The 11,277-nt window shown below is 22.2% G+C and overlaps 3 protein-coding genes across 3 annotated transcripts; all 3 read right to left on the bottom strand.

Moving 5' to 3' along the window:
* Positions 1-1,747: 1,747 nt before the first annotated feature.
* Positions 1,748-4,736, bottom strand: LOC112600398. Its single transcript, XM_025347591.1, has 4 exons — positions 4,731-4,736; positions 3,324-3,449; positions 3,069-3,167; positions 1,748-1,882 (listed from the first exon to the last, which is right to left on the bottom strand). Exons 1-4 carry the CDS (start codon positions 4,734-4,736, stop codon positions 1,748-1,750), a joined length of 366 nt encoding a protein of 121 aa, XP_025203376.1.
* Positions 4,737-4,904: 168 nt separating this feature from the next.
* Positions 4,905-6,362, bottom strand: LOC112600396 (zinc finger MYM-type protein 1-like). Its single transcript, XM_025347590.1, has one exon. The coding sequence runs from the start codon at positions 6,360-6,362 to the stop codon at positions 4,905-4,907; it is 1,458 nt and encodes a 485-aa protein (XP_025203375.1).
* Positions 6,363-6,589: 227 nt separating this feature from the next.
* On the bottom strand, positions 6,590-10,898 carry LOC112600395 (zinc finger MYM-type protein 5-like). Its single transcript, XM_025347589.1, has 3 exons — positions 10,767-10,898; positions 6,648-7,481; positions 6,590-6,595 (listed from the first exon to the last, which is right to left on the bottom strand). The coding sequence occupies exons 1-3, from the start codon at positions 10,896-10,898 to the stop codon at positions 6,590-6,592; spliced, it is 972 nt and encodes a 323-aa protein (XP_025203374.1).
* Between the last annotated feature and the right edge of the window lie 379 nt (positions 10,899-11,277).

The following is an 11,277-nucleotide window of genomic DNA, read 5'->3' as shown; positions in this document are numbered from 1 at the left end:
ACATACAAATGTAATAAAAAATTTATATTATATGTTATTGGACGGATGTCTTGCTGATTTTGATTACTCAGTGCACTTAAGACCATAAAATTGACAAAATTATATACCAATACATAAGTACATTTATCAAAATCAATGTATGTATAACTAAGTACACGATTAAAAAAAAAATTAATTTAAAAAATATTGATATCTTAGTTCAATGACATTTTAAACATAATATTCAATCAGCAACTGTCTATAAATAAACATTGAAATTCTTTAAATATATATATTTTTATTACAATAATAATAATAATAATAGTTAAAAGAAAATGACCAGATTTGAACATTTAGAATTTATATCACATATTACATAACTTGGATAATTAACCATTCTGTAGAATGTAGATCTTTAACATTTATCAATAATAAGTTTGAAATTATAATATAAGCTCATAGTAATTTTACAATACAAATATAACTATAAACAATATATGTATTACTTAAAATGTTAAAATATATTAACATTAAAGCATCTAGATTTTAATATGACTAGTAGAGAATTATTTTTTAAGAAATTCTTTGGTAGTAATTAGTTTATATGCAAAAATACATATCATTGATTAAAGATAAATAAAGAAAAAATATGAAATTGTGATAAAAAAAAAAAAATAAATAAGTAAAATGGACCAATTAAAAAAAAAAAAAATTGTTTTGATAAAAATAATGTAATAATTTACAATCCACAACTATCAAATATAAAAAAATATATTATCCAACAATATTTAATGTAAAACTTAATATAGATTCTTGAATAAGTAACAAAGATTTTAATATTATTTTCATTTTGGTAATAATTTAATTAATTTAATTTATACATTAAGATTTAATAACAAACAAAATAAAATAAACAAACAATTTTTAACAAAATATAATAATAAAATGCCTTAGTTTAAGAAATAATAAAAGATCAATTCAGTTGATAATTTGGTATATAATTATCAAATTATAAAGGTAAATTTTATTTTATTGTTACACATTACTAATTTTGTAATTCTTTAAAAAAAATTGTATAATATTGGGTTTAATGAGTATTGGCTATCGTTTATATTGAAAATTTTTATTTTAATAAAAAAATATCAACATTTTTTTATTAAAACAATGTATAATGTATCTATTCAATCTAATTTGATTAAAATTAATATATAATTTTACATTTTTTTACTATACGGATAATCAAAAAAACCATCATAAAATATATTTATATTAAATTTGGTATATTTACTTTTTCAGTTTTTACGTAATTATAAATCCTTTAAAAATTTCAAATATATTTATTTAATTAGTTGTTTATACTTGTATACTGTATTATCATACAATAAAACATTTTTATGAGTTATTAAATAAAAAGTTTAAGTGAAATGATTGAAATACATTTCTTTTATAGCTAATTTAATTATTATTTTTATTATTTAATAAATCAATAATGAAGATATTATGTACCAAATAATCAGCTCTATCACTCTTTAAAAATGATATGAAATGATATTTTATAGAAGTATAGGAATAATAATTAAAAATAGCTAAAAAATGTCATAAAAAAAATATATATGTTAGTGTATAAATATTAAAATATATTAAATTAATTTAAAATAAAAATGATTGTGATGTTTGATTAAATGTATTATTATATATTAATGTTAGTAACATATGGTAAATAGTGATGAACTGTATATATTAGTAAAAAGTAAACTATGAAATTATATCAGTATGGTGTTGTTGATGTGGTTGTTTGCTTATGAACTACTACATTTCCTTGCGCGATTTCTCCAGCTTGAATAGCTTGATATTTCAATAAAGCATCATATCCATATGCAAACATTGCAGCAAATCCAAATAACTATATTAGTTTAAAAATATATGTTAAAACTGTTTTAGAATTCATTTATCAATAAAATGCTACCTAAATAATTTATGTTAAATAATAAATAAATAAATAAATAGTAATTTAAAGAATAATAAATAATGAAAAAAGCTAGATTTATAAATTAATAAAAATACCTAAATAATGTTTTTAGGCTGAATTTACATGATAAAATATATAAGCATTTTGTGACTTATGTATTTTAAGTAATAAATATATAAAGGATTCACTAATCTATTAACAATTTCACGAAGAATAAAAAATAAATTGTCATCATTAATTCAAATGTAATTATTGAATTAAATATTTTGATATTCCGATTCCTTTAGTTTTACAGTATATTAAGATAAAATATTTAAGGCCATGTGTAAATTTTGATGAAAAAATTTGTTTTCTCATTTAAAACCAAACATTTTATAAAATTAACTAATTTAATGTTTACACTATTTATAGTTTTATACATTTATTTAATAAATACATATATAGTTTAATTTTTACTTTTATGCATTTATCTTTTCTTTGTTAGGAGAGAGGGAAAAATGATCTAAAGATTATTAACTAAAGAAAATTTAATTAATTAGTTCATCTAAATAAGTATTAAAATATAAACATAATAAAAAATTTTATTATAAAATATTATTTTAATATTTTATATTTGTTATAAAATAGCTTAAAAATATAATTTTATAATCATATTAATCAGAATTATAAAAAAAATTAAGTCAAACTTTTGAAATACAAATACCTAAGGACAAGAATTATTTGAATTTTTAAACAATAATTGAAAATATAATATATCTTTCAAAAAAAAAAAATAACTTCATGATATTTTTTTTAAATAAAAGTGTTGGCAAATAAAAGTTAAAAATATTAGGTTTTAAGTGTTTAGAAGTAATTAATAGTCGTAATAACTTAAGAGAAAATTTTAATAATTTATTTTATGGTATAATATCGAGCTTTTATGATATTTATATATTTTTTTAGATTTATTTTTGTATGACAGATATAAGAAATATTTTTTGATCCAAATTTAAAATATCTATAAAACTCCATAAATAATTAATACAATTTTAAAAATAGCAGATTGTCATAAACTCATCAGATAAACTAAAAATATGGTTCATACAAAAACCTTGATGATAATTTTATCATTAACACATACCAAACTTATCAAGTAGCTAAAATGTAATCCAGTATAAGCTGCTGCAGATGATGCTGATAAAAGGTAAAGTATTGGCCAACAAACATCAAAAATCATCTCCTAAAATTAAATTAAAAAGTAACATGGTAAAATAATTACAAAAAATTGTTAGAATCTTATCAAGATATATAATATTATAGTATACATTTTTTGTTTAAGAATACTTACAATTTTAAGCCATGGTATTTTATAAAAACATTCGACTACATGAAATACATAGAACACCAACATAAATAAAGAAAACCAAAATCCAAACATTGATATTGATGTGACAGCACTATTTTGATACCACATACTATACGTAGAAAATGACACTGCTATAAGACTTAATAAAACAAACACCTAAAAATAAATATAATTATATTAATAAATAATTTAAAATCATTAAAAGGCTGGTATTCAATATTGTTTATAATATATTTAACCTTGTTTTTTTTATAATATGGGATATTTGAATTAAAATTGGATGATTAACTTAATAATTAAGAATATCAGAGATAAAAAAATTATTTAAAATTTAGAAATTTTATAATATTACACACACAGTAGAACCTAGATATTTTAATTAATGGTTAGCAATTTAGTACAGTTCAATATTTTAGAATGTAAAACAAAAAATATAATAGATTCTTTAGAATCAAAAGTTATAACCAGAAGAATAATTAAATTTATTAAATAAACAATATTTTTTTGATACTTATGACTTGTTGAAATAAAAAAAAACTTCCTAACTTAAGATATGTTATAAAAATTGAACGTATTTGGTACTTTTGAAAAGTCAATTTTTTATTTTTATAATAATTCTAAAAAAAAAAAACTGCAGCACAATTTAATGACATTTATTATGAATAACATATTTTTTTTTTTTTTTAAGGATTATTATTTAAATTAAATTATAAATTGATAACTATTTTAAAATTTATTATTGTTAAAAAAAATCTTAGGATTTATAAAAAATAGTTTATAAAATTATTTATACTATAGTTTCAAAAACCAACGCCTACAATTTAAATAATACTAGTTATAATTTAAATATCAACACACTATTTGTTTTCTTTCTCTAATCTGCATATAATAAAGTAAAATTTGAGTTCAATAGAACCAACCTTATATAATTAGATTGAGCATTGGAGTAATCAAAAAATAAAAAACATATGTTCTTACGTTGACATTTTTTACATATATTTAAATTTTAAAACAAGATATGAGCATTAAAATGTAGAAATTAAAATAACAAAATGTAAATTTTCATAAATACATAACTCGCCAGGGCCGGATCATAACTTTTTAACACCCGGGGAAAATGAAAAATATACGCCCATTTCAAGAAATTTGGCAAATGACCAGAATTTTTTTTTTTTTTTATAAAAAATCAAACACACTCACATATTTTTTTGTAATAATATTTCTTATAATTATATTTATATTAATTAATATTTAAATAATTATATTCGGTTAATATTTTTAAGTTCAAGGTTTAGAAAAAAATAATATTGGTAATAATAACATATAATATAAATTATTTGTTAACAAATTTAAAATATTTACTGCTTACTTTTAACATAAAAAGCTTTATGTAAATGAACAATATTTATACATTTTTAATATTTGTTACAGTCAAACCTTCATATGTATCTACTTGAGTACAAAAAAACTACAATGAAAGAAAAATATAACTAAGAACTGAAAATTAAAATAATATAATAATTATTTATTAATTATGGATTAAATGTATATGTATATATTAAAGTATATTATTTTACATTTTCTAGATTTACAAAATATGAAACTTAATATTTAAAACTTTATTTTTCTGGCTTTGATTGCAGAAAAATTATCAATAACTGAATCAAAATCAACTGTCTTTGTGATCTCTTTTTCGATTGATAGAAGTGACAAGTTAGTGAGTCTGTTTTGGTTCATCGTTGATCGTAAATAGGTTTTTATTAATTTAAGTTTACTAAAACTTCGTTCACATGATGCGGTAGTACAAGGCAATGTTAGATACAAACGAATAGCAATACAAATATTAGGGAATATGTCAGTCATTGAATACTCGTGTATTAACTCCAAAATGTTTAATGGACTTTGATTTTTAAGGTCAGGTAACATACTTAATGCAAGGTTTTTAAAGTTAAGTATTTCCGAAGTAAAGTCTGAAAGATTTAAATCGTTGTCATATTTTATAGCTAGATCAGCAGCAGCTTTAATTAAATAATTTGAATCTCTCTCAACGAGGTCAGCTCCATTTAAAAATCCAAAGTCAGAAGATATTTGATTGAGCTTTTCAAATCTCCAGTTCATATTCATAGTTAATACATCACAAACATTTTTTAAATTTATAATACAATTTTTTTTTGAAGTCGCATTCCAGTCGTCTGTAGATTCTTCAAGATCCAATAGTTTTACTCGTTTTATTCTTTTTTGAGGAAAATCAGTTGCAATACCCATTTTTGTAGTTAATTCTTCAGCACTTTTAAATAATGTTTCAAGTCTGTTATTTCGCAAATCGGTAATTTCATTAATTAATCCTTTAATTAGATTTGCAGCTTTATTGATTGTTAATGATTTCGATTGTAGACAAACATTAACGCGATCAATGCTTGAAAGGATAGAATTCCAAATAGATAACAAGCAAATAAATTCATAGTCAATGGATAATAATAAACTTTTAGCCAAAAATATTGATTCAGCATTACCTTTTTCAATTATATTATTAAGGGCATTTTTTACTTCAGGTAATTGTGTAAAAACCGCTTTTATAGCTACAGATTTAGAAGACCATCTTGTATCAGAAAATGGTTTAAGTGTGAGTTTCAATGATTTTAATTCTTCCCAACGAGAAGGTGAACCCGCAAAAAAATTGAATAATTGTTGAATCTTGCCAAAAAAGTTTTTCATTTGAACATTAGATGATGCAGCGTTGACACCAGCCAAATTTAAACTATGAGCAGTACATGGTACAAAAGTAGCCAAACTATTTTTTTCCATAATTTTCGCTTGCACACCTTTATACTTCCCTGCCATATTTGCTCCATTATCGTAAGCTTGGCCTCTGCAGTTTTGTATATTTAAATCATCATCAGATAATTGAGTTAATATTTCACTAGCTAAACCTTTTCCAGTTTTTTCATGTGATAAAATAAATCCTAAAAAACTTTCTTCTATACAAACTTTTCCGTTAGAAATATGAACATAACGGATAACTTCACTCATTTGTTCCCTTTTGGAAACATCAGGTGTACAATCGAACATAATAGTAAAATATTTTGCAGACTTGATTTGATTTATTATTTTTTCTCTGACCTTTTTAGATAATAAAGAAATAAATTCATCTTGAATGTGATGAGAAAAATAAGATACAGAGCCTTTCTTGTGGGATTCAATATGTTGCCTTAATACTCCATCAGATTTACTTATTAAGCTAATTAGATTTAAAAAATGCCCTGCTGCTGGATTACCTATATCTTCTGAATTTCCTCTTAAGGCTAGATTATTATTTGCACAATAAAGTAATACATCTAATATTATTTTTAAAACATGTCGCCATTTTTCTTGTTCTGATTGTATTTCTTTCTGTAGGGAGTCATCAATACCCCCTCCTTTCAGTAGTTTGTTTTCAAGCATTTTCCATTCTAAATAATGTTTTACATGGTCTTGAGAATCTTCATGTTCTTTTAAGCGCTCCATTTTCTTCCAACACGAAAAACCTCGTTTGGGATCACTTAAAGCAGTAAATTGTTTACCAAATAACATACAACAAAAGCAAAAAATTGCGTCATTTGGTTGTGAATACATCATCCATGATCTTTCAACACTTTCTCCATTAGGTAATTTTTTGTAAAACCAATGGTTTTTAAAAGGCTTATAATCTAATTTACCACGATTTGGGCCATTTTGAACTAATATGCACCTTAACTTATCAGTTATAGTTGGCCACGATTGAGGATTATTAAATATTATTTCTGGAGGTTGTAACACATTTATTTCTTCATCAACAAGTGATTGTTTCTCCGTTTTCTCTGTTATACCATGTGATAAATCATTATCAACTAAAATATTTTCATCCATCTCTAGAGGTATTTCTTGAAAACTTAATTCATTGATATTTGATGTTTGTTCAATTTGACTACAACCACTATCAATTTCAATTTGAATACTTTCATTAATCTTTTGAATTTCAGAAGCCCCATCTTTTAATGTATTGATTTTTTGTTCGTTTTTAACGTTGAACCATTTACTTTTAGATTTCTCCCATTGTGTTGCTAGTTCTTTAGCTTCTGCTTCTTTTTGCTTCTTTTTGTTTCGGAAATAAGAACCCGGTGGTCTTTTTGACATATTGAGCTTTAAAAATAAATCAGATGAAGAAAGGAGCTTAATACAAAAAACTAACCAAATAGAATATATGAGACTGCACAAAAAAGCTTAAACAAAATAGAGGAGAAAGTATACATATCAAAAATATATCTCTATAAATTTATTTATGGTTTATTTACAAATTTTAAATAGAACATAACAGTATAACATTAAGGAGGTATAATAATTTGTTTTTTTAATTTCTTAGCAATTATCATTCTGATAAGCAATAATGTAACTAGAAGTACACCTACAGTAAAAAAATGTACAAAAACAATACGTACCTACAGTTAAAACTTAAAACATAAGTACATAACAATATTAATTACTTATAATTAGGGAACGGATTTTATTGTAATAAAAAAATCAATATATGTACCAACTTTTCTTAAAATATGGAATAAAAAATCCAAAATTACAAAATAAATTACAAAATAATAAATATTTAAAAAATTAATATAAATAAATAATGATGTAGGTATATAAAATTATGAATATTATTCTGGAACAAATCAACAAGAAACAATATATTATTGTAGGTTTGCAAATAAAAAATTACGACGGTTTTGTCGGATAATATTTTTGTATTGGCTATAAAAGACTGCTCCACATCAACAGATGTGATAGGGGCATTATTACTTATTCACTATACAGAAGAAGTGTATTCAATTTCTATAGATCCTTGTTAAATTTTTTCTATTAAAATATCTCTGTCAAAAATTACATATATTGTTTTAGACGAAGTAGAATTGATGAAACGTCATCGAAAATCAATGACAAACTAAAAAATTACAAATATGTACTTATTTACCAAATATGTAAAAATATATAAAATAAATTTGGATTTATTTCAATTAGAATGATCTAAATCATACATATTTTTTTATCAGATCTAAAATATCTAATTTTAATAAAAATATGTATTTACAGTAAAATTTGTTCCCTACATTAAACTATTAAAAAATATGTGTTTATAAAGAACTTATTTAAATAAGAACTTTTAAATTTTAACATGCATGGAAACGTTTTTTGTTAAATTCGCGATACTGGAATAGGTACTAAATAATTTTAAATAGTAACGCGTTATATTATAGAAATTAGTTGTCAAAAGTTATTTCCATTACATTTTCGTTACTTGGAAATAATTCTAATAAAATTACGTAACGTTTTACAAATTAAGTAACGCGTTACTTCTTTTACGTTACTACCCAACACTGCAAAACATGTATAACCAAAAAAAAACATAAAATACAAAAATAAAAAATTATTCCAAAAAAAGTTGCCCTGCGGGCTGCGATGTAATAAAGTTCCATAACAAATACTAGATAATATTCACAAGTGTTCTTAATAAATAAACTATTAACTACATACAGATTAAAAAAATAGCAATATTGTTAATTTTTTTTTTGTACTAACCTGAGTACTAATTACTAAACACGGACGAATGACGATGATAGTTGGCTGTTACAGTGTCAAAATTAAAATGAAATTCGGCTAAACTGTTTTTATAAGCTAATACAGGCTATATTATTAATATAACACATTAACACGGACACATGAAACGACGATAGACGAATCACAATACAATGATAATAAAATAAAATTCAACGATATTTTAATTTCCCACTTATTTAAATAATTAATATTTTATTATTAGATCGGCTGGGACAGTCAATCCCGCTGATAGTAGTGCACGGGTATTTCCAATGCAATGCGTACCTATTTGTCCATTTTAAAACAATGTTATTACTTGTTAAAATTAAAAATAATATAGTATTATTTTATTCACATGCACATTATTACATACATTTCTTTAAAAAAAATATTTTGTAGTTATGACTTTTGTATCAAAGTCCATTTAAAATTTTAAATTTTAAAATTTAAAACCTTCAAAATACGTTCACGGAAATTATACGCCCGGGGATAAATCCCCGACTTCCCCCCCCTAGATCCGGCCCTGTAACTCGCAAAAAAAGTTTTTCATTAATATATAGATAATGTTATTAATTTTAAATTGGATAATAGATCAATTCACTCTAATACTAAAGCTAAAAATACAAGATTAATTTTACTAAACTTAAGTTTGCAAATGTTCGTAAATATTCTCTTTAAATTAATATACTTTAAAATGTATTTACAGGTATTTCATGATAAAATTGTTCTTAATTTAATTATAAACAAGTGCAATATTATTAGCGTTACAAATTTGTTGATTCTTAGTTTATCGTACAGATAACAAAATCAGTCTGCATTAAGTATTTTATTTAATTCCTTATAAGTAATTTTAACAAAAGTTGAAACAAAATATTTTATTTCAGAAAAATAAAGAACATAATTTATATAATTAAATATAAAATAGAAGATAGGTTAACATCATAAAAAAGTATTTTTAATACTTAAATTTTTAATTTTATTAAATAAAATATTAATTACTATTAAATTCCTATTTAATTACTAATTATTTCAGAAACTCCAAATTTTCCTAATTAATGCATTCATTTAATAGGACCCTATTTTACTTTTAATCAATAACCTGTAAGATTTTGGCTTATGTTGGTTGCATAATGAAATTCTAGAGGAGATTTTTCATTATTAAAGAAGGAGGTACACAAAACCCTTATGGCTAAAATGTTGAGACAAATAAAATAAAAGGCTATTATACAAAATAATAAATAGAAATCATACGTAACTTTGAATCAAAATAAATCATGAGTACTACTGTATATTCATATACAATCTGATGTACAATCATACTTCATATTATTAATGATTATTATGTATTGCAAAACAAAAAAGTAATATGAGAGTGCATTTCCTTTACTTAAAAATCAATTACAAAAAAAATTCAAGGATGTTGGATTTATTATATGCATCCACCAAATAACTGAATATTTAAAGATTTTTTTTTTTTTTTTGAATATGAAAACAATCTTTTGTGGAATATTTATAATTATTATTTACTCAAAACAACATTTTTACCCTAAAAATAATTTTTAATGTAATATCTTTTATTTGTATATATTAATATTTAATAATGATAATGCATAATTAATACATGTTTATAAATTAACTATAGGTATTTTTTCTTTTTTTTTTTTGTAACCCTTTAAATTTGTGTAAGTACACTTCTTTTAAAACATCAAAATTATAAAATTGGCGATAAGCCATATTAATTATTATTATTATTAATTACTGAGTTATAATAGTATTATTTATACAAATTATCCAAGACTATAATTAATTATAAAGTTGCAAAATGTATACTAAGTTTTCAAATATTGACATTTAATTTTAAATACTTACAATTTGGGCAATTTTCAATTTCCCTTCTAATGTGTATAAGTATGTATTGTCATATCTCAGGTTTGAAATAATTTCAGTATTAGTGACAGTAGTGGTTGTAGTATGTTGACTTGGGAATCCAGGATCGGCCATTTTTAATTATTCAATCACTATAAATAAAAAAATTAGATGAATAAAATTTAGTTCTAAAATTAATTTTGTATAAAATAATTTACCTAAAAAGTTTTTTTCATAATTCAAAATAAATGTCTTACACAATATATTTTAATAATTTAGCAAAGATAATTCTTAGGAAATGTATAAATTCCAAAACACCTTAAGATTTGTTAGTTTCTGACTAAAATATATTGTTTATCAGAAATTGTTAAAAAGTAAATATTACCTAGGAATTATGTACATTTTACAGGGAGTAGGAAATAAAAAAAATCTTTAACCTAAGCTAAATAAAGGTGAAATAGGTATTATTTACATACCTAATTAATATTTTTATTAGTATATTATAAATTAGTTA

Source organism: Melanaphis sacchari, unplaced genomic scaffold (assembly GCF_002803265.2).
Source record: "Melanaphis sacchari strain LSU unplaced genomic scaffold, SCAv2.0 Contig64_pilon_pilon, whole genome shotgun sequence".
Classification (NCBI taxonomy): Eukaryota; Metazoa; Arthropoda; class Insecta; order Hemiptera; family Aphididae; genus Melanaphis; species Melanaphis sacchari.
The sequence above is the reverse complement of the archived record's forward strand: the minus strand, read 5'-3'. Positions and strand labels throughout refer to the sequence as shown.

Excerpts from the sequence above, each read along its gene's own strand:
- LOC112600398 (XM_025347591.1), bottom strand. Across the intron at positions 3,168-3,323 it reads TATTTATGTTGGTGTTCTAT|GAGATGATTTTTGATGTTTG; the intron begins GTATTTCATGTA and ends ATTTAATTTTAG. Across the intron at positions 1,883-3,068 it reads TTAGCTACTTGATAAGTTTG|TTATTTGGATTTGCTGCAAT; the intron begins GTATGTGTTAAT and ends AAACTAATATAG.
- LOC112600395 (XM_025347589.1), bottom strand. The coding sequence starts at position 10,898 with ATGGCCGATCCTGGATTCCCAAGTCAACATACTACAACCACTACTGTC. Across the intron at positions 7,482-10,766 it reads AATTGAAAATTGCCCAAATT|CTCCTTTCTTCATCTGATTT; the intron begins GTAAGTATTTAA and ends TTTTGTATTAAG.
- LOC112600396 (XM_025347590.1), bottom strand. The coding sequence starts at position 6,362 with ATGTTCGATTGTACACCTGATGTTTCCAAAAGGGAACAAATGAGTGAA.